The sequence below is a fragment of the Rhinopithecus roxellana genome, chromosome 19 (genome assembly GCF_007565055.1).
Source record: "Rhinopithecus roxellana isolate Shanxi Qingling chromosome 19, ASM756505v1, whole genome shotgun sequence".
NCBI lineage: Eukaryota > Metazoa > Chordata > Mammalia > Primates > Cercopithecidae > Rhinopithecus > Rhinopithecus roxellana.
Genome location: NC_044567.1, coordinates 40,629,059 through 40,655,445, shown reverse-complemented (window position 1 = coordinate 40,655,445; position 26,387 = coordinate 40,629,059). Strand labels below are relative to the sequence as shown.

At 48.2% G+C, this 26,387-nt stretch overlaps 1 protein-coding gene across 1 annotated transcript in view; it reads left to right on the top strand.

Annotated features, from left to right (window-relative positions):
• Positions 1-26,387, top strand: part of RPTOR (regulatory associated protein of MTOR complex 1) — a 418,321-nt gene that overhangs the window by 228,505 nt on the left and 163,429 nt on the right. Inside the window, exon 7 of the mRNA XM_030923092.1 lies at positions 15,880-15,939. Coding sequence (XP_030778952.1) covers positions 15,880-15,939 — 60 coding nt within the window. The remainder of the gene's footprint in view (positions 1-15,879; positions 15,940-26,387) is intronic.

The following is a 26,387-nucleotide window of genomic DNA, read 5'->3' as shown; positions in this document are numbered from 1 at the left end:
TAATTCTGTTGTGTTTTTCTTCATCACGTTTTCCACACACCTCACATGATTAAAGAATGATCATTCTGCATTTCAAAGGGTCCATGCAGGAGGTTCACTTAAGACTAGGAGTTTGAGACCAGCCTGGGCAACATAGCAAGACCCAATCTGTGCCAAACATTCTTCAAAATATTAGCCTGGTGTGGTGGTGTGCCTGTGGTCCCAGTTACTCAGGAGAAGGAGGCTGGAGGATGACTAGAGCCCAGGAGTTCACCACTGCCATGAGCTGAGATCATGCCACTGTACTCCAGCCCACATGGCAGAGTGGAGCAAGACCTTGTCTCTTAAAAGAATAAAATGTTGATTGAGGATCAGGACAGTAAAATCACGAGACCTCAGAGAAAGAAGAACAACTGTCGTGACACCTCACGTGTGGTGTCTGAGGACGCAGCGCTCATGAGTGCATTTTGCTCTGTTTGTCTTGGAGGGGAACCAGACATCTGTGTGCTGGTGTGGACTGGACATTGCCATGTGTTTGGACCATGTCTTTGTGGCTTAGCACAAATCCAAGACAAGAAGTTTGTACCTGTCATAGTCACTAGAGAAGCCGTGCTGTTAATTGATACAGAAGCACAGCCGTGGGCTGAGATGCACCTTCTGAGCCCCTGGCTGTCCTCAGCCTCATCACAGACCCCACGCTGAATGGTCCTGTGGGACTAGGCATGAGGACTCGAGCTCATGTGTGCTCCCATAAGCTGGTTTTCCATTCAGCGATACAGACTTCTTCCTATAAAAACACCAGAATTGTCCATAAGGTAAATGAAAATAAGAACCAGTTCACTCTCAGTTTCTTCCCATTGTCTGGAGCCTTGTTGAGGGCTCTGGCCAGGTCAGACACTGTTTTATCCTGCGAAAGTGGGCACCTCCGTTGCTTTCTAGGGGAACTGAAGAGAGACTTGTAGTCGGCAAGGAGCTCCTCGGCACAGGCAGCGTGTGGATTTCCTCATGCTTCTGCCGTGCCTATGTGCACTGACGTCACAGAACGGGGAGAAGACTCCGTCGCAGTCGGAGTTTTCCTGTGTGGACATTGAAATGTGAAATTCCTGGCCGGGTGCGGTGGCTCACGCCTGTAATCCCAGCACTTTGGGAGGCCGAGGCGGGTGGATCATAAGGTCAGGAGATCGAGACCATCCTGGCTAACACGGTGAAACCCCGTCTCTACTGAAAATACAAAAAAATAGCCCTGGCGCGGTGGCAGGCGCCTGTAGTCACAGTTACTCGAGAGGCTGAGGCAGGAGAATGGCGTGAACTCGGGAGGTGGAGCTTGCAGTGAGCCGAGATGGTGCCACTACACTCCAGCCTGGGCGACAGAGCGAGACCCCGTCTAACAAAAAAAGAAATGTGAAATTCCTTGACCGCAGGTGCTGCCCCTTCCACACAGTGGGGTTCATCTGCTTGCGGAATCCGCCTCTTAAGGGCAGTTGGGAGAGACCCTCAGTGGCACGTATCTGGAGGCTGCTGACCTACCGTCGAAACTGTAGACCAGGAACGCAAGCAGATAAAAGCAGCAAGGGGTACAGATTGAACCAGCTCTTGGCATAGTTTCCCGCCCCCGACCCAGTTCAGGAGTCCATGGACAAACTATGTTTCCAGCATGTTGAACAACACGGTGTGCATTTCAAAGTTAATTGGAAAATCTATGTGAGTTCACTCGTTTGCCCCCAGAATGCCAGGAGTGAGCTCCGTTCTCAGGGTGCTCTTCCTTAGCCCCCGGTTTTTGCGGCGGCTTAAGGCTCTGCAGGAGCCGAGGGCATCCAGGCTCCGTTCCTTGGCCCGACTCCGTGCTGCTGCGGCTCTCATCTGCTGCGGGAAACTCGCTCCCTGTGGACGTTTTCCACGCCTCTGGCTGGATTTCTGCTCAGTAGCCTTCAACCAGTGGTGTTCACATCGTGTCCATCTGCTTCTATTAAGTTAATGGGCACAGGCACACGGCCCATAAAGCAGCTGGATCAAAAATCTGGTTCTTACCAGACGACTTAATTGATAAATGTCCCAATCACAAGAAGTTGAAATCCTGTGTGTGTACAGTGAATTTCAGAATCACGTTCTGGGCACTTCAGTTTCCCTAAGTATAATTGGAGCCACCAGTGGAGAAGAGCAGAAAGGGAGAACTTGGGTGTTAGGAGGACAGGGGCCAGCGAGAGACAGGGATGTACAAAAAGTCTGTTTAATTTTAGATACTGGGTGCAGAAACCACCATGGTTTAAATGCTTAGGAGGACAGCTGGATAGACAGTGGTTTGTTTCTAGCCCAGATCCTGAACTCGTCCGTTCGGGAAAACAGCTGCTGACACCCTCTGACCGTCAGAGGCGGCGTGGGCTAGAAGGGGATTGGTGGAAGACGTCTCGGCAGGGCTGCTGCACACGGAACAGAACCGTGACTCGAGATACATACACTTTGCATATTTTTGCCGTTTATGCTATTTTTAGATTGCCTTTATTTTATGTATTAGGAATTTGCACACACATCGGGTGAGTTGTAAAGAGTCACAGAGTAAGTTCCTTCTTAGCCTGTGGCAGGTGGCTCCTGCAGCTCCCCCCTCTGCGCCCCCCGACCCCGGGGCCACACTCACACGGCCTCTCCTTCCTCCTTTATGAGCTTTCACCTTAACTGTCTTCCTCTTTTCTTTCTGATTTCCCTAACTGAGTTTGTCAGTGCATTGAGCATCCTCCTCTCTCAGTTGTCAGGGGTATACAATTGTGTGTGATTTTTGACTTGGCTAAGATGCTCCAGGATCCTGTCGCCTCCACCCATTGTGGTCTTTGGGTGCAGAGGAGGGTTCTTATGCCCAGCCACTTAGTCACCCGGGTAGCCAGGGGTGAGTTTCAGAACCTTCTGAACCTCAACTGTCTCCCGTCCAGGACAGGAAGGATAATGACACACATCTAAACTGGGAGGGCGATGTGGTCTAAACTGGGAGGGCGATGTGGTCTAAACTGGGAGGGCGATGTGGTCTAAACTGGGAGGGCGATGTGGTCTAAACTGGGAGGGCGATGTGGTCTAAACTGGAAGAGCGATGTGGTCTAAACTGGGAGGGCGATGTTGTGGTCTAAACTGGGAGGGCAATGTGGTCTAAACTGGGAGGGCGATGTGGTCTAAACTGGAAGGGCGATGTTGTGGTCTAAACTGGGAGGGCGATGTTGTGGTCTAAACTGGGAGGGCGATGTTGTGGTCTAAACTGGGAGGGTGTTGTGGTCTAAACTGGGAGGGCGATGTGTTCTAAACTGGGAGGGCGATGTTGTGGTCTGAACTGGGAGGGCGATGTGGTCTAAACTGGGAGGGCGATGTGGTCTAAACTGGGAGGGCGATGTGTGTCTAAACTGGGAGGGCGATGTTGTGGTCTAAACTGGGAGGGCGATGTGGTCTAAACTGGGAGGGCGATGTGTGGTCTAAACTGGGAGGGCGATGTTGTGGTCTAAACTGGGAGGGCGATGTGGTCTAAACTGGGAGGGGGATGTGTGGTCGAAACGGGGAGGGCGATGTGGTGGTCTAAACTGGGAGGGCGATGTTGTTAGAAACTGGAGGGCGATGTTGGGTCTAAACGGGAGGGCGTGTGGTCTAAACTGGGAGGCGTGTTGTGGTCTAAACTGGGAGGCGATTGTGGTCTAAACTGGGAGGCGATGTGTCTAAACGGGAGGGCCGATGTTGTGGTCTAACTGGGAGGGCTATGTGTCCTAGACTGGAGGGCGATGTGGTCCGAAACTGGGAGGGCGATGTTGTGGTCTAAACTGGGAGGGCGATGTGTTTTCTAAACGGAGTGCGATTTGTGTGCGTAAACTGGGAGCGATGTTGGGTCTAAACTGGAGGGCGATGTGGTGTGGTGCTAAACTGGGAGGGCGATGTGGGTCTAAACTGGGAGTGAGGGCGATGTGTGTGTTGGCTAAACTGGGAGGGCGATGTTGTGGTCTAAACTGAGAGGGCGATGTGTTCTAAACTGGGAGGGCGATGTTGTGGTCTAAACTGGGAGGGCGATGTGGTCTAAACTGGGAGGGCGATGTTGTGGTCTAAACTGGGAGGGCGATGTTGTGGTCTAAACTGGGAGGGCGATGTGTTCTAAACTGGGAGGGCGATGTTGTGGTCTAAACTGGGAGGGCGATGTGGTCTAAACTGGGAGGGCGATGTGGTCTAAACTGGGAGGGCGATGTTGTGGTCTAAACTGGGAGGGCGATGTGGTCTAAACTGGGAGGGCGATGTGGTCTAAACTGGGAGGGCGATGTTGTGGTCTAAACTGGGAGGGCGATGTTGTGGTCTAAACTGGGAGGGCGATGTGGTCTAAACTGGGAGGGCGATGTTGTCTAAACTGGGAGGGCGATGTGGTCTAAACTGGGAGGGCGATGTTGTGGTCTAAACTGGGAGGGCGATGTGGTCTAAACTGGGAGGGCGATGTTTGTTGTGGTCTAAACTGGGAGGGCGATGTTGTGGTCTAAACAGGGAGGATGTTGTGGTCTAAACTGGGAGGGCGATGTTGTGGTCTAAACTGGGAGGGCGATGTGGTCTAAACTGGGAGGGCTATGTTTGTTGTGGTCTAAACTGGGAGGGCGATGTTTGTTGTGGTCTAAACTGGGAGGGCGATGTTGTGGTCTAAACTGGGAGGATGTTGTGGTCTAAACTGGAGGGCGATGTGGTCTAAACTGGGAGGGCGATGTGGTCTAAACTGGGAGGATGTTGTGGTCTAAACTGGGAGGGCGATGTGGTCTAAACTGGGAGGATCTTGTGGTCTAAACTGGGAGGGCGATGTTGTGGTCTAAACTGGGAGGGCGATGTGATCTAAACTGGGAGGATGTTGTGGTCTAAACTGGGAGGGCGATGTTGTGGTCTAAACTGGGAGGGCGATGTGGTCTAAACTGGGAGGATGTTGTGGTCTAAACTGGGAGGGCGATGTTGTGGTCTAAACTGGGAGGGCGATGTGGTCTAAACTGGGAGGGCGATGTTGTGGTCTAAACTGGGAGGGTGATGTTGTGGTCTAAACTGGGAGGGCGATGTGGTCTAAACTGGGAGGATGTTGTGGTCTAAACTGGGAGGGCGATGTGGTCTAAACTGGGAGGATGTTGTGGTCTAAACTGGGAGGGCGATGTTGTGGTCTAAACTGGGAGGGCGATGTGGACTAAACTGGGAGGATGTTGTGGTCTAAACTGGGAGGGCGATGTTGTGGTCTAAACTGGGAGGGCGATGTGGTCTAAACTGGGAGGATGTTGTGGTCTAAACTGGGTGATGTCGTGGCCATCGTCTGAATCTTTCTCAGGTTCTCTGTTGACATTGCCTGGTGGCCTGAGCTAGGAGGAAGGGTGAGGACTTAGGCAGATGGAGGAGTGTGCATTTCAGTTTTTTGTTGTAATTAATTTTTTTAACTGAAAAGATAACTCAGAGGGATTTTTTAAATTGGCAAATAGAATCTTCAGCTTTGCCTTCGGTTCCCTCATCTTAGGGTCAGCTCATGGCTGCCACCCCAAGACAACACATCCTCCCCGTGGCTGCCCTGCGGTTCTTCTTCCCAGAGGGTGCCGAGGAGCTAGATCTGGTGCTGCCGAAAGGAACTCAGTAAAAGATTTCAAAATTTTTGATAAGAAGAACTTTCCCAAGTCTCAAACGCACAGAACTTACTCAAAAGGCCCTTCTTGTGGGTATTTGTAAGAGTGCATTTCGCCGTCTCGCGTGGGGCCTCTGCGACAGCTGGGACATTTGAGGGCCCTTCTTGTGGGTATTTGTAAGAGTGCATTTCGCCGTCTCGCGTGGGCCCTCTACGACAGCTGGGACATTTGAGGGCTCTTCTTGTGGGTATTTGTAAGAGTGCATTTCGCCACGGTCTCGCGTGGAGCCTCTGCGACAGCTGGGACATTTGAGGACCCTTCTTGTGGGTATTTGTAAGAGTGCATTTCGCCGTCTCGCGTGGGGCCTCTGCGACAGCTGGGACATTTGAGGGCCCTTCTTGTGGGTATTTGTAAGAGTGCATTTCGCCGTCTCGCATGGGGCCTCTGCGACAGCTGGGACATTTGAGGGCCCTTCTTGTGGGTATTTGTAAGAGTGCATTTCGTCGTCTCGCATGGGGCCTCTGCAACAGCTGAGACATTTGGCAGTTTCTTCTGGAGTAAAATCTCACCCGAGATCGAATCTAAATAGACTGGGCTTGGACCGCCGAATTGACTAAATTTCGATCCCAACTCTAGCTTTCAGAAACCTCCTTACAAGGAGAGGCCTATTGCTATGGGAAGACAAGAGAAATTAATGGCTGCGTTATTCCAGCAAAGCCCCTGCACTGCGCCGGAGGGTCTTTTGTTTGCGTCTTTGGGTTGCAGAAGGAGCTGTGATTGTGTGTGGCTTATCTTGCTCTCCAACCCAGTTTAGAACCCTCCTAGCTGAGCTCTTCTCTCACTTGTACTTTGGAAGAGAGTCAGGGCTTGGCTTTGGGTCACCAGGCGTGCGGCCATGTCAGAGCTGTGCAGCGACCTCGGTTTCGTCCCTGTCATAGGGACTGACTGATTCTAAAATGAGCCGCGCGAGGCAGCCCTGGAGCCTGCAGCAGCACCGGTCCCCCAGCATGTCGCTGCCTGTGTTTCACGTGGGGTCAGCTCTTCAGGGGTCATCACTGAGTAGTAAGTGCTGAGCCCTTGGCGCTGCTGCAGCACCCTCCTGGCCCTGTTTGCGGAGCAGCAGCTGGTTTCTGGCTGGCTGGTGTTTCCTCCACCCTGTGAATGCGCATGGAAATTAACACAGTGGATTCTGGGATGTAAGGAAGGCTGGGGGTCAAGGGCACAGCTTCTTTATATAGAAAGAACAAATCAGACGGCAGGAAGGATATATAATGATGCATCATTTAAGTATTGGTTCTTTGTAATTTAAAAGAATCACTTGTTTTTAAAGAACTGAGTTTTATGGGTTTACCACAAGGCCATCCTACATCCCAGACAAGAATGGGTGAGGACCCAGCAGTCACATGTGAAAATAAACGGTGTATTTAGCGGAAAACGCCCTCAGGCACGCTTTCCCTTGATCCTGGAACATCTTGGTTTCCGAGGATGGCAGCCCCAGCCCCAGCTGTTGCCCCGTAGCTGTTCCTCAGCACTGCAGTCGTGGAATCTCTGTACTGAACTAGGACTGAGCAGCCCTGGCTCTCAAGGGGTCACGGGGTGAGAGGCCCAGAGTTCTGCAGGCATTTGCACCTGAGAAACTCCAGTCCTTTGTGGCTGTCCCACTTCCTGACTCAGCTTGACTTCTTTCAGGCAACCTGGGTGTTACTCCCATCTTAGCTCTGTCGGTATAAACAGTCCATGTTATGGATAGTTTCTTAGGTAAAAACACATTAAGACTTGAATCAGGCCAAAGAGCGTGGAGAATCTGAAGTTGTCCCAAACGAGCTGGCTGTAAATGGGCTCCTCCAGGGCAAGGCACACCCCAGAGCCGCTGGGGGTGGTGGAAGCCTGCTGCGTGTAGCCTGTGTGTTTCCTGTGGTTGACGGTCATGATGACCTCCGTGGAAGAGGTTTACCTTTTTAGGAAAGAGTTGGTTTTCTGCTCTTGCAAAGTTGTGCCAACTGTTGATCATCTCAAGGACAGTGGAGAAGGGAGAGGCAAGGAGCCTGCCTTTCAGTTTTGGCCTTCTTTGAAAATAGAAGGTGGCTTCCTTAAATGATTCCCTGATTTGACTCATCAATGTAGGAATGCCTGTGTTGACACTCTCTTGCCCCCCTCTCGTCTCTGTCCCCATCCCTTTCACTTTTTACTATACGACAGTTTTCAACCGTGCTGTGAAACAGTTGAGAGGATGATGAAGCGAACCCTGTGTATATTATATCACCTACATTTTACAATTATTTGCTCTTGTTGTTTTGTTTTTATGGGTATGTTTGCTAAATTACAGACATCGTGATGTTTTACCACCTAAACACTTAAATAATCGTTTCTTTTTTTAAAAACTGACATTTTCCTTATAACCAAATTATCTTAATTTTTTAATGTCTTCTGCACCCAAATGGCAGAGCCCTTGCAATTAGCATTGTTCCTGTGGAAGGTGTTTTCCATTGCCGGCCAGGCTCCTGCATCCAGCAGGCGCCTAAGGGGCTCCTCCGACATCCAGCCAGCTCTGACAATGGGGCTGTAGCCCAGAACAAGACAGATGGGATCGGTTCATTATGTTGGTTGGCAGAAAGCTCAGATGAGGTGTTCATCTGTATTTCTCTTACTAATGGAATCATCGGTTTTCCTTTTTGCTAGCTTACTTCTGTAGCACGGAGGGCAACTAAGAAATAGCAAACTCTTGCACTTAATTTGTGTCTTGTCCTGATTACTGGCCTAGAAGCTCCTAAATAGTAAGCTTTTCTGTACATTTCAAAGTGCAGCTGCTTAACGTTCGCAAGTTAGGAAAGTCACTTCTACTCTGTTTTGTTCTAATAATACTGAAAGGCATACTTTTTTTTTTTAAGAGAAAGGGTCTCACTGTATCACCCAGGCTAGAGTGCAGTGGCACGATCATAGCTCACTGCAGCCTTAACCACCTGGGCTCAAACGATCCCCCTGCCCCAGCCTCACGAGTCCTCTGACCACGCCCAGCTAACTTATTTGTCGAGATAGGGACTCAACTGTGTTGTCCATGCTAGTCTCACACTCCTGTCCTCAAGTGATCCTCCCGCCTTGGCCTCCCAGAGTGCTGGAATTACAGGCATGAGCCAAAAAAACCGCTTATTTTTAAATTTAGTTACAAATATCGCATGATTTGGCACATTAGTTTCATGTGGGGATGTTTAGTTCTTTGGGTTTTTTTTTAACCTGCTGGATTAAATGAAATGCTGAGAGTTGAAGAAGTTGGCTGATTTTACTTTTTTTTTTTTTTTTTTTGAGATGGAGTTTCGCTTTTGTTGCCCAGGCTGGAGTGTAATGGCATGAACTCGGCTCACTGCAGCCTCTGCCTCCTGGGTTCAGGCAATTCTCCTGCCTCATCTTCCTGAGTAGCTGGGATTATAGGCGCCCACCACCATGCCCAGGTAATTTTTTTGTATTTTCAGTAGAAATAGGGTTTCACCTTTTTGGCCAGGCTGGTCTTGAACTCCTGACCTCGGGTGATCTGCCCACCTCAGCCTTCCAAAGTGCTGGAATTACAGGCATGAGCCACTGTGCCTGGCCTATTTTGTTTTATTTATTTATTTATTTATTTATTTATTTATTTATTTATTTGAGACCGAGTTTTGCTCTTTTTGCCCAGGCTACAGTGCGGTGGGGCGATCTGGGCTCATTGCAATCTCCGCCTCCCAAGTTCAAGTGATTCTCCTGCCTCAGCCTCCTGAGTACCTAGGATTACAGGCATGCGCCACCACACCTGGCTAATGCTGTATTTTTTTTTTTCTTTCTCCATTTTGGTCAGGCTGGTCTCGAACTTCCAACCTCAGGTGATCCGCCCGCCTTGGCCTCCCAAAGTGCTATTTTACTTTTAATTGTGTATTTATTGCCACTTTGAGCTATATTTGAAAATTCCTTTTTTGAAAAAGAATATTTAAAGCCAGACCCCTCCAGCAGTTTGCTGTGTCTCTGTATGACTAGGTTAAAATACACAAGTCTGTGAAAGCTTCAATGACACCTTCATCAGTGTAAATTCTAGAGACTTCATGTGCCAGCCGAGGTGAAGTAAGCCACCTACAGCCTCTCTGTCCCACTCATTACCACGAAAAGCTCTGGTCAGGTTACAGAAAAGCAACTACCAAAGACTACAAATGAGCAGGGATGGTTGGGACTGGAGTCACAGTCAAATAAAATACAGAGGTGAATCTCTAAATGTAAAACATTTTATTTAGGAAGCAAGATTTACAGTTGAAGACGTACAGGCAGACCAGGTGGGCTTCAGTATATCTTGATGAACAAAGAAAAGGTTGGAGGTTTTATAAAGAGGAGAAGTGTTTCGCGTTGCTCTTTGAGAAAGTTCTTTGACACGAGTAAGGTTTTGGGGAGCTGGCAAGTTCTGACTGGTGAGTGGGTGAGACTAGTCTTAGAGTCACAGCAGGTTGTGTCAGTCGCCATTAGTTAAAACTGGTGTCAAGTGACAGCAGGCAGTTTCAGCGGCCAGGCTGGCAGAGAACTACATTCCTCGAGGAATATTTTGTGGCCTGAGTGCTTTCCCCTGGCCCCTTGACTCTGGTTGAGTTGGGTATGACAAGACTGACCCAGTTTGTATGATCAGCTTTCACAGTGACAGTGACAGTCATGATGGGGATGGGTTTTGAGGGCCTTTTCCTCTCCTTTGCTGTGACTGCACAGAGAATGGTGATGGCAAGACCTCCAGGGAAGCCACTTATGTCTTCACCACCAGAGAAGGGGGGCTCTGCATGTTGGCGAGAGCAGGGGGGTGCCACACTCCACCACATCGTGTGTTCACCTTCCAACCGGGAAGCTCTCCTTTTGTTCAGGAGTTTTTAGAGCGCGTCTGTCCGTGGGGAGGAGTGGCTAGGCGGGGTTGGTGGTGGTGTCCTGGCACCAGTCCCCCAGGGATGACTGTCTATGCCTGGGCCGAGTCCTGAAGGTCATAACAGAGGCCACTTCTGCACAGTGGGATGGGAGAGTGAAGGCTAGACTGACGCAATTTTGCGTGACACATGTCTGTATGATTTGGGCTTTTGTAGTGACCGCCATTTGCATTTATTCTAAAATAAATCAGCATGATTCAGTGTTCTGTAAAAGATAAATATGCAAATGCGAAGCTATCTCAACGTGGTGGGTTTATACAAATTTTTCACTTTTTTATGGTAAATACATGTGGAGTTTTTTTTAATTAGGAAGAAACAAAGGAATTTTCATTCTCAAAAATGAAAACAGCATTCAATAGTTACTTGTATGATACTTGACAAGGTTACCGAGCTGAATGTTAATTTGTTTTTCATTGTTAAAAGAAAACTGTAGACAAATTAAATTTAACAGAGTTTAATTGAGCAAAAAACCATTCTTGAATCAGGCAGCCCCAGAACCAGAATAGGTTCAGAGCGACTCGGGGACCACCGTGTGGTGGATACCTTCATGGGCAGAAAGGAAAGTGACTCCAGAGAATGGAAGAGCCGCAGCAGCTGGATTGGCTGCCGCAGGGGGTCTGCCTTGCTTGAGCCCGGTTTGAACAGTTGGCTTCCTGTGGTAGTCTGAGACTCAGCTGCCTGTCACAAGACCAGGCTGTTTACACATCAGGCTGGGTTACGATTCACCACGTATATGGAACCATTAGGCCAAATGTAAAACATGTACGGCGGTAGCCTTTAGGCGAAACTTAATTTAACATAATAGAAATCTCGAGGCCACTTGTTTGCGCACCCCGCCTGGATCAGTCATAATTCTTGCTTCATGCCACACTCATATCACTAGTCCATATTTGGCCTCCTTTTAAGTAGTTAGTTAACAGGTATTTTTATAGCATAATGGGTTTCCCCAAACCACCACCCAACCAAAACCCAGACCTTGATGATGACCTGCGCTCACCACACAGGGCCCTTGATGCGCACGTGCCTGCCACCCCCGCCCCGTGACCACTGCCCTGAGTGCCGGGCTCATCATCCCTTCCATGCCCTTTCTAAATTGCTACTATGCATCTGTGGGCATTCATTAAAACCATCACTTTTCTTTCAGATTTAGTGTTGAATGTGATTTTGAGGACTCTTTTAAAAAAAATACTTTTCGTTGGAATGTGGACATTTTCCACTTAGCTTTGTGTTGCTAGTGTTCCTCCATATCCATGTGTGTTTAGCTAGAGTACCCCCCTCTAACCGCCTGTAACATTCCACTCTGCGAATATGCCACACTGTGTGCACCTGCTACTCCTTAATGGACACTGGAGCTTTTCCAGCTTCTTCCCTTACTTGTTTGTTTTGCTTTGCTTTGGTGTATTGTATTGTGTTTTTGCTATTATGAACAGTGATACTTTGAACATTCTTTTCCGTGTGTTCTTTTGAACACATGCAAGAATTTCACATGTATTGAAAAGCAGAGTTGCTGGATCATAGTGTATAGGAATGTTCAGTTTTAAGGGATCATGGTAAGGTGCTTTCCCAGTGGTTGTGCCATTTTACACTCCTGCAGTGGTGATGGAGACAGCCTATGATCCACATCCTTTCTAGTTCTTGGCATTGCCATTCTTGTACATTTTTGTTGAGTAGGTTTAGAATGATATCTCGTGTAGCCTTGATTCACGTTTCTCTGATACCACATGATGTTGAGCATTTCCTCATATTCAGTGGCCATAGGTATGTCCTCAACTTTGAGATGTCTGTTCATCCATTTTTCTGTCGGATTTTTAATGCTCTTGTGGATTTATATGTAGGTTTTCAATCCTGGTTATGATGGATATCGCCCCCACCTTTTTGCTTTTCATTTTAAGACAACTACAAATGTTACCAAGGTTATGTGTCATCGTCACTTCATAGATCTCCTCCAGCGTCTCTTGGAGTTTTCTCCCCTCTAACTTTAGCCTGTCATCTGCAAGTGTCTTCCTCATGAGTCTTTTTGTGACAAGTCTTCTGAGGCCATATGTGCCTGTGAGAGTATTTTTGTCATGCTCACACTTTTGAATGACAGTTTGGCTGGATACAAAATTCTAGGTTTTAACTTACTTTTCTTTGATAAATTAAAAACATCAGCTGGGGGTGGTGGCTTACACCTATAATCCCAGCACTTGGGGAGGCTGAGGCGGGTGGATCACCTGAGTTAGGAGTTCGAGACCAGCCTGACCAACATGGTGAAACCCCACCTTTACTAAAAATACAAAATGAGCCAGGCATGGTGGCAGGAGCCTGTAATCCCAACTACTCGGGAGGCTGAGGCAGGAGAATCACTTGAACCCTGGAGACAGAGGTTGCCATGAGCCAAGATCACACCACTGCACTCCAGCCTGGGTGACAGAGCGAGACTCTGTCTCAAAAATAAATAAATTAAATAAATAAATAAAAATAAAAACACCACTCCATTGTCTTCCTGCATCCTGTGTTAATCTGATTCTTGTTTTTTTGAATGTGATCTGCTCTTTCTTTCTGGAAGTTTTGTATGTATTTTCATTGTCTTTTTAATATTCTTGATCTTTACTACAATGTACCTAATTTATGATGTTCTTCATCTGTATAATGTAACATAATACATTAAAAAATACATTTTTTAACCCTCACAGAATCCCAGCATTTTTTAACCTCACAGAATGTGAGGTTAAAAAACTCAGTATAAAAGACATAAACAATGACCACCAAATAATAAGCACCAAATAAGCATCAGCTGTGTTATGTTCTCATTATATTCAGCTTTATGGATTTTTTGAGCCATTTTTATTACCTCTGCATTTGCCTGGTCTTTGACCTTTCATTGCTCAGTAACACTCTAATGTAGGTGAATGAAAGAAATCGTGTAAAACGTGAAACCAGTTGTTAGCAATTCTGGTATAAAGATAATTTACATTTTTGATTAAAATGAAGTTTGTGTACAAAATGACTGATTTATGCATGCTACTCTTATTCGTATAGCCATACTATAATAAAGTTGCATGATAATCCTATTTTAATTTTTTATTTAAGGGAACATTATATTTTCAGTGAATTTATAATAATGCTTATTTCCCAGCCAATAATTATTTTTATAATTTTTAAGTCTCTGTCTAATTCCAATATCTGGCCAGCTATGAATCTGTTTTTATTGATGATTTTTTCTCTTGATTTTGGATAGTATATTATCTGTTGTGGATGAGGCATTGTAGACATTCTAGATTCTGTTACTTTCTTTTGGGCAGTTACACTGGTCTTGTGGAAGCTTGGGTATAGGACTAGGCTCTTTTGGCTTTGATCTTAGTTCTAAGGTGCGGTTCGTAATCCCTCTGGGGTGTCCATGGAATGCCTCAGATGTGATCAAGCCCTGTAATTTGGCAGGACCTGAACTCCTCTGTCTTCACAGTGGCAAGCAGATGTTAAAATCTCTCCTCTGCGTTTTCAACCTTCCTGCTGTCCTCCACGGAGATCCTGGGAATATCATCCTGTGTGTGTGCCCTTCAGGAGCCAGCCTCCGACTTGGGGAAGGTTTACATGTGGGTTTTGGCTCCCTTCTTCCTAGGGCTTTTGCCTGCAATATCCTGGCAGCCTTGAACGTGGTCTCAGCCCAGTAAGGCTGCTGCCTTTCAGTTGCGTGCTATCCCCCATGTGACGTGTGAGTGAGGAGCACCCCTGGGAAAAGCCAGATGAAGGTGATTCATCCAGAGTTATTCTCATTTTCTAGGGGTCACGGCCCTTCCAGTTCCTGCCTGCATTCGTTTGTTGTTCAGAATTTTCAAATGGCTTTTGAATATTTTGTCCAGAGCTTATCATTATTGGCAAAAGGATTAGTCTGATATAAGTGATTCTGTCATTACTGGACTCCAGAAATCCCAGTCAATAAGTACATTATGGATAAAAAGACAAAGTAGCATAGTTCTCATAGGACTCAGATTTGAAAATGCATTTCCTGTACATCATTTTTATCCACAGAGAGATTCTAGTTTGCCTGGGAGCACCGTAGGAGCTGCATGTATCTGCGCCGGTGCGGAGGTGTCTGGGTACAGCCGAGGAGAGCATCTGCAAGTGAAGCCAGCAGAGGAGACCACTCAGAGTGGCACTGACTGGCTCGGGGAAGCATCGGGGCCACGGGGACACTTGACACCGTGGGAAAGGGCTGCTCTCTAGCTTCAGGCAAACGCGGGCCTCACTTTTATTTTCTCGGCTCTTTGAACAAGAAAACACTGACTACTGCAGCCACAACCAAGAATATAACTTCCTCTCTGCTGGCTGAGCCAGGTATCACTTCTTGAGAGAGTGAGCGTGGCTGGCAGCCGTGCATGGGGTCCAGGACGGCCAGCTCAGCCTCCCCTCACCCTGCAGGGCTGCAGAAGTGAGACCATCTTCACACCTCGGCTCATTGTCATCCTGGTTCTGGATCTCTCAGTTCCTTTCCCATTTCCTATCCCACTGCTATGGGTGCCCTCCTGGGTCCACCATCCCCCATAGAGGAGTCACTTCCACGTCTCCCCCGAAAGTACCTGACCCTTGTACTGCGCCCTCCCCTTGGGCTACTGTCCTTCTCCAGGCTTCTTTCATCGCTCACTTCCAGCCAGCAGTCCGCGAGTGTGTTTTGGAAATGTGCGTGCTTGCTCTGCACCTGCCATTATGTTTTTAAGGTGTGTTATTTGTTCTTAATTTTAAAAGTAGGTGAATTGAACATTTTGTATTTCTCCTACTAAAAATACTGCGTTGCCTTTTTACTCTGCTGCCTTGGTTCTGTCCCACTGTGTGCCAGTAGCCCGGGGGGGGCGGGGGTATGCTTTTCCTATTGGCGCGACATTAGAGAAAGCCTGTCCGGCTCCACACGCACTCCTAAGGATGGACTTGCCTCAGACATGAAGCCAGCTATGACCTGTAGGATTTTATGATTATGAACATGACATAATTGCATTTGCATTTCTTTTGTGTGTCTTGAGGCTACTCATTCTACTCCAGCAGGCTCCCCAGCTCACTTCCTTAAGGAAGAAAGAAGTGGCAAGTCCAGTCTACTCCTGCATCTCGTTTGGAGACTGAGCTTTATTAAGCATCTCGGCGCTCCTCTCCAGGGACTGGGCTTCATGTGGCTGCAAATGGCTTCTCTCCTTTCTCCTGACAACTCACTGTGGCAGCTCTGTAGTCTCGTGCCTTGACAGGATGGCAATGAAATTTTCTTTACAGATGTAAAACTGCCGAATTAAGGAAATCCGAGTGTACTTGTTCACCATGGCAGTCCCTGTCCCCACCTCTAACTCTTTCCTTTTTCTGCAGGTCTGTTGAATTTCCTGGGTGACTGTTCCATTCGTGCCATTCACATACATTCTTTTCTTTCTCTGCAGGTTTTGCATGCAGAAATGTGTCAGTCTGGTGCCTGGCGTCACACTGGATTTGATAGAAAAGTAAGTAGGATTTTTAAGCTCTTGTGGCTTTCTGGATCTGCTGAGTTTCTTTTCCTTTTTGAAGGCTTTGGCTTCTCAGAAGTACTTTCTATCAGCGTGACATGTTCGCTTTCATGTGGCTATGTTCTTTTGTTCTCTGATTAAGGCTGTGGTTGTGATTGTCACACTGGGGCTTAGTGCAGGAGATAACCAAACATGGGCCATATGAAAAGAAAAACAATAAAAAGCTAGATTCCTTTGAACATTTAAAAAATCTCCAGACTTTAAGCCAATACAAGAACATACCACTTCGCATACAGATCATTTCTGCTGCCACTGAAACGGCAGCTAGATCATAGCTTCCTCTTACCTTATTTTCTGAAACTCTCCCTTTAATATTCTATAACTTTCCATCCCCTACCCACCTGTCTCCATCCAATTTCCATTTTACTATCTCAGGGCAAACTGATTTCAGAACCTGAGCGATGAAGTGACGGGGTTTAGTCAGGCCTCCCATGAAGAGTCAGTGGCACTTGCCTCCCGTAATCCTTCCAGTCCCATTGGCCAACCTGTCTGTCCCTTGCTGTGATCTCTTTGGATCTGAAGTGGTGTCTCAGGACCCGCAGCGTGGCCTGCACTGCCTTGTTCTGTTTGTTTGTGCGTCGGATTCATCGTGACTCATCCTGAGTCATCCAGGCAGCATGGAAGAACTTTGGAGTTATTTTAAACCCTTTGGCTTGGAACTCCATTTCTTCTAGAATTAACATGCAAGATAATTGTTTTCTACACCTTAATATACAAAGTTGTATCTTAATATTAGGGCCTGAATTTACTAAATTAGGCAGGAAAAACAAACCCACTTCCAAGTTTCTCTTGTGAAAACGTACTTGCCTTGTGTATCAGGGGAAAAATACAAGAATATTATGTGTCAGCGTTCACGAGGGCACGGTGAGCTCCATTGTGGTTCACTCCCACCGTGGAACGTGGCCGTGTGGCCAGTAGGAAGGCCGGGGAAGCTGCGCTGGTCCTGTTGTGGAGTGGTCCATCAGATGTGCTAAGTGAGCAGTCCCCGGCATGGGTACCTAACAGAGCGTAGTGCCCAGAGGCTTTCCAAGCAGTGCAAGCTGTGACTGAAAAGACTCTTTCCAAAGGCTAAACAGGTAGCGGAGTCTCTGAGAAACATCACATGGAAAATAACTTAAAAAAAAAAAAAATTGGGACTAAATGATCTGTGCTCCCCTCTCCTTCTGTTTGGTTTGGTTCCCTGACGAGATTTCAGGTTTGTGAAGCTGTTCACGTGATATGTTAACTGGTCATTGCTGTGCGCTTTCTTTGGGGCTTTTATTTCCCCCTCTGTGAACAGTCTGAGTTTCAGAACTCTCTATTACCTGTAACGTATATATTGCCCCCACCACGCCTGCCCCTCCCCACACACATACCAGATGCGTATCCCAAATCTAAAAATCCAAAATCAAAAATACTCCAAACTTTATTTTTATTTATTTATTTATTTATTTTTTTGAGACGGAATCTTGCTCTGTTGCCCAGGCTGGAGTGCAGTGGCCGGACCTCAGCTCACTGCAAGCTCCACCTCCCGGGTTTACGCCATTCTCCTGCCTCAGCCTCCTGAGTGGCTGGGACTACAGGCGCCTGCCATCTCGCCCAGCTAGTTCTTTGTATTTTTTTAGTAGAGACGGGGTTTCACCGTGTTAGCCAGGATGGTCTTGATCTCCTGACCTCGTGATCCACCCGTCTTGGCCTCCCAAAGTGCTGGGATTGCAGGCTTGAGCCACCGCGCCCGGCAATACTCCAAACTTTAAAAAACAGTTTTAAATGAATTAAAAAAAGAAATAGACATAGGCATCTTGCTGTATTGGCCAGGCTGGTCTTGAACGCCTGGCCTCAAGCGATCCTCCCACCTCCACTTCTCAAAGCACCAGGATTACAGGTATGAGTGATTCTGGCCGTGCCAGGCCAAACTTGGAAACTTTTTGAGCACTGACATGCTACTCAAAGACAGTGCTCTTTGGAGCGTTTTGGACTTTGTGTTTTCGGATTAGTGATAAATCCAAAAAACTTAACTGGTAAATATAATGCAGATATTCCAAAACCTAAAAAAATTCAAAATCCGAAACACTTCTGGTTCCAAGCATTTCACCTGCTTGGAAAGGGACACTTCACCTGTGCATATATATATTGTCTATCTAATTTATTAAATAAACCATATCCATTAATATTTCAGCAGTTATATTTTATCCTCGCTGGGCTAGCTTATTCAGGCAGCTCTTGGGTGAAAACTGTCTTGGCGTTTTCCGTTTGTTGTGCCTCCCTGTGGCTATTTCCGTGGTTTCCTCGGGAGGTGGGAGGGCCGCAGTATCCTTTCTCGTCCGCCGGGTAGCAGGAGCCCAAGCCTTGCCCACACCTCCATCTCCGTGTGGGTCAGTGTCTCGTCTCCATCCTGGACAACTGCTGTGTGCTGTTCTGTCCACCCTGGTCACCTGTGCCTGTGGCTACTCCGGACAGGGCCCTGCCAGTGTGTGTTGAGCCACGTGAACTCAGACAGTACCACATGCTCCACGTCTCCAGCACAAAAAGGGCTGTTAAAAATCACGTAGAGATTACGACAAAAAATTGTTTTTAGTTATTGAGTCAAACCCCTTTATTTTACTGAAAGAGAACCTGGTATTTAGTTCACTTCAGCTCCTGGGTGGCCTTTTCTGCCTGGTTCGGGCAGGGCTGGCCTGGAGCTCAGGTCTCAGGACAGCCCCAGTGTGGTCTGCCCAACACAGGGAGGTTTTCCCTTGAACAAGATTTTGGTGTCGGAACAACCAGCTGCCTCCCGTTTCTTTCCAAAACTTGAAATGTGCACAGCAACATGACATCCTAAGCGTGATTCACAAAAGAAAAAAAATTGGTAAATTGGACTTCATCCAAATGTAAGATGTTTACTCTCTGAAAGACACTGCTAATATGAAAAGACAAGCTATAGACTTGGAGAAAATATTCGCGAGTCACATATCTGACAAAGAACACTTGTATCCAGAATGTATAAAGATATCTCAGAACTCAAAAATAAGGGGGAAAAAGCAATTAGAAAATAGACAAAAGACACGAAGAGACACTTCACCAAAGAGGATTTAGGGATGGCAAATATGCGTTAAAACGCAGTGAGACAGCACCGTGTCCCTGTTAGAATGGATGACATTTAAAAGGCTGACCAACCCCGCGTTGAGAACTCGCGTCGCAGCTGCTGGGAATGCAGAATGGTGCGGCCACTCTGGAAGAACTGTCAGTTTCTCATCAATGTCCACACACCTGCCAACATGTCCCCGCATTCCCACTCCTGGATGTGTACCCTGGAAGAATGAAATCTTAGGATCACACAAAAACCTGTGCATGAATGTTTGTGGTAGCTCTGTTCGTTCCCCCAAGCCGGAAGCAACTAAAATGTCCCTTCCAGGGCAAATGGATACAGACTGTGGTGCATCTGTATGGTAGAATTCTGCTCAACAGGGAAAAGGGACAGGCTTTCTGTATACACCGCCATTCAGGTGGTTCCCAGAAGTGTCACACTAAGTGTCAGAAGCCTGTCTCCAAGGGTAGCACACGGTTTGATTCCCTTTCCGTGACCTTCTGGGAAAGACAGAACATGGGGCTGGAGAACAGATCAGCTGTCGCCAGGGATTAGAGGGGTGGAGAGTGTGGCTGTGGGTCTAGTGGGAGGGGCCTGGGTGGGGCCTTATGCTGGTGTGGTTCCACAGATCCACCCACGTGTTCCAATCCATAGCATGTGCACCTGCAGAAGTCATTTTGCTGTTTGACAACTGAAGTAAAAGTAATACATAATGTAGGGGAGGAAAAAAAACCTCACGAGAGCGAGTAGGCCGGAGAGTGCAGACCAGAGGCAGCACAGGGCTGGCTGCCAGTGCGAACAACAAGCCATGGGCCTGGGGAGCGAGGGGTGCAGGGAAACGGAGACGTGGATTTGGGAGAGGATGTGAATTCTACAGCAGCATGCTCTGTTGTTTCTGGGAGGATACCTTCACTCTTATTATTAAAATAGAATTGAGTGAGGATTGAAAAAGAAGCAGACACCCTCCCCCATCCACCGTGGATGTTAGTCATTTTCATCAGACGCCCTTTCCCTAAATCATGACGTTAGCGTTTGCAGCCGCTCGTGTTCTTCCCAGAGCCAGTGCGTCCCCTCCCTCCCCAGCACGAAAGGCCCTTCTCAGCCAGTGCAGTCGTGACTGCTGGAGGTTAGGGCAGTGTCCTCGTCTTTCTTGCATCTCCCTTTCTCCTGTGCCAAGTGATGCTACGAAGGTGGCTAAATGCTAAAGGTTTGTTGTATTTTTAAATTTAAAGAGACAATGAACTGTTAATAGTAGACAGTTTTCAAAACACACCCCGCTTAGGGATTCGGGGTGTGAGGAGGAGAGTGTGCTGGGAAAAATATGGACGTTGGAGTCAGAGCAGCCCCATCCTTCCCTCCTGACCCTTCTGAGCCACACTCACTGGGCACCTCCTTGCTCTGGGTCTGTCTCTGCCCTGCAGAAGGGACACCACTCGGGTCTCATTGGGCAGCAGCGGTGCCGAGGGCATCACACGCCCTGACACGGCCTCGGCGCTCAGCCCATGTCCACCTCCCGCCAGACACTTCTGCCTTCTCAGCACTTCCCAGAGCTGCAGCTTGGATGGTGGCTGTTGTCACTCCACATTCCTGTAGTTCTGTAAGTGTCTCCCACGCCTCTCCGTCTGCCATCAGCTGAGGCACCGACTACTCCCAGGCATCATTGCCCTGGTCCCACTGCAGTTAGAGAGAGATGGCAAGGCGCCGGAGAGGCCGTGCTCTCAAAGCCCATCGCTGAGATGAATTGGCTTAGCAGGCTGTTTTCGTCCATTCTCACACTGCTATAAAGGTACTACCTGAGACTGGGTGTATTAGAGTTCTCTAGAGAGATGGAACGAATAGGATAGATATAAATGTAAAGGGGAGTTTATTGATTAATATTAACTCAGACAGTCACAAGATCCCACAGTAGGTCGTCTGCAAGCTGCGGAGCAAGGAAGACAGTCCGACTCCCGAAGCTGCAGAGCTTAGAGACCTCAGTATTAACCATCACACTGGGCAATTTATCAATACCAGAGGTTTAATTGACTCACAGTTCTGCATGGCTAGGGAGGCCTCAGGAAACTTACAGTCATGGGGGAAGGGGAAGCAAGGCACATCTTACATGGCAGGAGAGCGAGAGCACGCCAGGGAAGGGGAAGTGTCACACTTTTAAGCCAGTGGATCTCGTGAGAACTATCACGAGAACAGCCACTCCCATAATCCAGTCACCTCTCACCAGGTCCCCACCTCGACACGTGGGGATTGCAATTCAAGATGAGATTTGGGTGGGGACACAGAGCCAAACCAGATCACAGTCACTGTGGGCACCTCAGTCTTTATTGAGAATAGCTTCTGAAAGTGTGTGGATTTGGGTCTGAGCCGCTGTTCTCTGAAAGCGGTTCAGCAAAAGCACCTGTTTTAGTGTCTTCCACTTGGAACCCACGTCACACTGGCAGGGTGAACTCCCACGGTAGCTCCCCTCTCAGTGTGACAGAGGTTACATTGAATGCGAGTGGCTGAATTATGTTTATATTTTTTATGCCAGGACAAATTCCTAACTGTAGAATTATACAGCAACGGAGAAATCCAGATCTTTGCTCCAAAAGCTGCCCAGCCACAGCTGCCACCAGCTCTATTTCCAAGTGGACGTCAGTTTTTAACTTGCGCAGAGTGACTTCTCCACTTAAAACACTATTTTTGCGTTTTTTAGTTTTTAGACTTTGTTCCTCAGTTATGTTTAGTCTCCTAAGGAAGGGCTTTGGTTGGTTGTGTGTGGGTTTTTCTTGCTGTTGTTGTTGTTGTTTTTCCAGACAGGGTTTCGCTCTGCTGCCCAGGCTGAATGCAGTGGCGCCATCTCAGCTCACTGTAGCCTCGACCTCCTGAGCTCAAGTGACCCTCCCACCTCAGCCACCCAAGTAACTGGGACTGCAGGTGCATGCCATCACGCCTGGCTAATTTTTATTTTCGGTTGTTTGGTTTTTATTGTAGAGCCAGAGTTTCCCTGTGTTACCCAGGCTGGTCTTGAACTCCTGACCTCAGATCCACCTGCCTTGGCCTCCCAAAGTGCTGGGATTACAGGCATGAGCCACTGTGCCTGGCCATGTCTTTTGCATATGGTATTATCTACAAAGGACATGAGTTACTTTTTAAATAAGTGATCTTTTTAATCAAGTGATCTTCCTGCCTTGGTTTCCCAAAGTGCTTGGATTATAGGCGTGAGCCACCATGCCCAGCCAAAGAAAAGTTTTTAAGAAGTAGATTTGATTTTGCGGTTACAAAGTGAGGCAGAAAATTCAGCACATCTATGTTTAATAGTGTCTTTCATGCTGTTGTGTTTTTTATATTCAGAGGACACTCCTATAAAAAAAAAAAAGCCTCATTATTTTTATACTTTATCATTTTCTGAAGATTGATTCTCTAAATATGTTGATCTTGGTTACAGTGACCTCTGTGGCTCAGACCCTCTTGGCCAGCCCTTCTACTGCTTCAAGGCCCCTTCTTTTTTCCACGGGGTCCCATCAGCATATGTCCCATCAGCATATGTTAACTCCGTAATGCTAGCCCGCGCGTCAGGGGAGACAGATCCGCTCAGAAAGCAGCGGTGCGGTACAGTTCACAGACAAACAGATCATCATCAAGCTCTGCTGATGAACGTGACCCCTGTGTTCCAGGCAGCCAAGACCGAGTTCCCCCTTGTTTCCCTTCGCTGAGCACGCCAGCCATGTTTGCGACGTCCTTGTGTGTCCCCTGTCCTGAGTGTGACGCTGGGTCCAGAGTGCTTGAGAATGAGCTCCCAGCACATTCCAGGCTGTGCCTGTCACCAGCGTGCCCCGAGTGAGGGAGTCACCTCTCTGACATGGAAGCCCAGAGGTTGTCTTCTGGAAGCAGACGCTGTAACCAGCTTCCCTCCTTACAGGGCTGGAAATGTGGCAGTGTCCACTATCTGTGGAATGTCCTCTGGAGCCTCCTTGCCCATGCCACAAGGAAGGACACCATGGATAGGGCTCCCATGCGTCACAGCATGTGGCCAGCAGGGCCACGCCACCTCCCAGGGAGGCATCTGACATGCACAAAACCTTTCGAGTTTTTGTATGATTTTTTCAACACTTTCCTAAAATGCAGTGGTCAGAAGTTAGTTGCCTGCTCCTGCTTGGGGGACCAGTCCCTCAGGGGGTTTGGGAATTGTTCCTCCCAGACTCTGGGGCTGACATTTGGAGGGTCACCGCCTGACCCCTGCTCCAGAGTCAGCAGGATGGTGCTCCTCTGAGGCCACTCCTCCCATCACATGTGGGAGCAGGAGGGGTGTGGTCTCGGAAGCCACACCCTATGATGTGCATTCACCTGAGTGGCCTTCCTGGCCTCAGGACTACGCCAAGCAGGGCTGAGGCACTGCCTCCCTCCAGGCAGCACGTGTGTCCACAAAATTTATAAGTAGCCAAGGAATATTTCAAAATATATACATTTTTGAATAGTTGAGATATTTTAATACAAACATTTGCACAATATTGGCAGAGCTGTCATTGGGTACCAGGTGAGAGCCACACGGTTGTCTGGGTGACACCCCCATGTCCCTGCACATGACTGCCCTCCTGTCCACCTTGAGACGGAGCTCCGGGTTCCTTGAGTCACACCTACATTAAAACGTACACAGTCATCCATCACTTTCACGTCTGTGCCGGTGTGACCTCCCTGGGGAAGCATTTGCATTGCTGCCCTTTTCGCCAAAACCCTCCCAGGAGAGAGATGACCTTTGAACCTAGAGCCGGAGAACCTGCATGGGCGTCCCTGCCTTCCTTACATGAACTGATCTTGGATCCAGTTAATGGTGGGATAATTTGTTTTTAATTATAGTTTTAAGACCGGGCAGAAACAGGCTCTCGTGCATGGTCTGATTTCATTTATGTTTTAGCAGTTCATTACTGTAAACAGAATCCTAAGGACTATAGACTGGGGGGATGGCAAACCCACGACAACACAGCACCTAGAATGCACCTGTGTGACATCTCGAGTGACACACGTTCGGAACAGATTGTGTGGATGTGCAGATGTCAGGGAGCCTGCAGTACCTGTGCGTACACTAGCTGGGGTTGGACTTGATTTGCTTTTAGCTTTTGCCAGCTTTTTAGGGATTCTGACGAACTAGTTTTGCAGTTTCGTTCTTTTGTCTTAACTCACGATGTAGAAATTTCTTGCCCTCAAGAATACCTCTGTTGCCACTAAGCGTGAGGACGACGTTGGTTCCTGGGTCCCACCTGACTAGCGTGACAAGTCACGTGATGCAAGGAGACTAACGGGCCTGTGCTCTTGGGCTTCTTGTTTCCGTCAAGCTTCATGACCTGCAGGAAGTAAAACCAGGTCTGCCTCATGCTCTGCACACCCCTTCCCTGCCCGGTGGCCGCTCTGCACACCCCTTCCCTCCCCGGCGGCCCTCGTTGGGAGCGTGTGAAGGATGGTCCTGAGTGCAAGCTGTAGATGCCAGGTGGGGATCAGCACGCACGTGTCAGATGAGCAGGTGTGTTTGGCACACAGAGACCTGCACGGCAGGCACCTGCCCCGTGCCCATGTATCCTTGCCTGCTGCCATCTGAGAGGATGTACCCTCGTCCTACAACGCCTGGCCCTTGGTGTGCCAGGTCTGCGAGGCCAGAGCTCTCTAGGGGTCAGTGTCGGAGCCATCCTGAGTGATGAGACACCGTGCTACTGAGCGCACAACAGGTGGCCCCCTGGCCGAGAGCCTCAGGACCCCGCTGTCTAGGGTTTGGGGGCTGAGTGTGGCACAGCACCACTTTCATGCCCTTTGGAAGGCCCGGCTTTTGTGACCTGTCCTCCTCACCAGCTCAATGGCAGGTTCATGGCACGGCATCCCTGCTGCCCCCAGACGGTCAGAAATCCCACCCGAATCATATAATGATCCTCATCTTTGTCAGTACTGGAGACGTGGGGTGGTTTCGTTCCTCAGAACTGCCGCACGATATGTCTTCCATAATAAATGCGGTTTTTTTTTTTTTTTTTTTGAGACGGAGTCTCGCTCTGCCGCCCAGGCTGGAGTGCAATGGCCGGATCTCAGCTCACTGCAAGCCCCGCCTCCTGGGTTTACGGCATTCTCCTGCCTCAGCCTCCCAAGTAGCTGGGACTACAGGCGCCCGCCACGTCGCCCAGCTAGTTTTTTTGTATTTTTTTTTTTTTTTTTTTTTTTAGTAGAGACGGGGTTTCACCGTGTTAGCCAGGATGGTCTCGATCTCCTGACCTCGTGATCCACCCGTCTCGGCCTCCCAAAGTGCTGGGATTACAGGCTTGAGCCACCGCGCCCGGCCAATAAATGCGGTTTATTTCAAACAGCGGCGCTCAAAATCAAGGGTCCTCAGGAAATCCAGTATTAACCCCTTCCTAGTTTTCGCCACTCTTGTCAAATGGGCAAAACATGTTGTTTAGCATCTCAGCACACGACTAGAGAGAAGATCGGGCAGTTTGTGCATAATTATTTAGCAGTCTTTAAAGCTAGGGGAGGAATTTGCTTTCTAATTAAGCTGCTGTGTCTGGAAGTAAATTATAGTGAACCTTCCTCAAGCGACCCCCCAGTTTCTAATTATCTACGCTAACCTAGCAGCTTGATGAATAAGCCTGTTGCTGCTGCAGTACGTATTTATATTCCGAATCCTTTGAGAGAATGGCAATAAGATCCATGCTTGGAAATTAAGGGACATTTTTCAGCCCTGAAACAAAGTAATGAAACGCTTAAACAGTGCTAGAAATATTAGGGTTTTCAGAAAGCTCCAGGGAACCTGAGAGATGTGAACCTGTTCCACGAGGCTGCTAGTTAGTATTCTGATCACTGAAGGCTCAGAGTGTACCCAGAACTCACTCATGATTAACATTGATTGTGTACACAGCATATTTTAAACCGCTAACAATCCAGCGTCGTGAATAAATGAGTTTCCGTGTGCTGCTGCTTCGGAGGCTCTGGTAGCATGGCCGCCCCTGTGGACTGGGGACAGCAGGCGCAGGGCTGCAGCCCTGCAGCTTGGGTTTGACTCTGGCTCTGAAACCTTCAGCATTGTGTTAGCTAATCTCTGGTTCCCATCTGGGGGAATTCTGTCTAATCTGAGCCTGAGAATGCAGTATGGAAAACGTAAGGAGACCCGGGAGCCGCTGCCTGAGAGCACCTGGCTATCCATGCTTCCTCGGGAATGATAGTGACCCCAGGAACCATTTACTGAGCCCCGATGGTGCCAGGCACCGAGCTAAGGCCTTTACAAACATTACCTCTTAGTCCTCCCTGGAGCCCTTCAAGGGTAGGTGCTGTTACCTACCTTTTAAAAGATGGGGAAACTGAGGCACCCAGCAGGCACAGGGCCTGC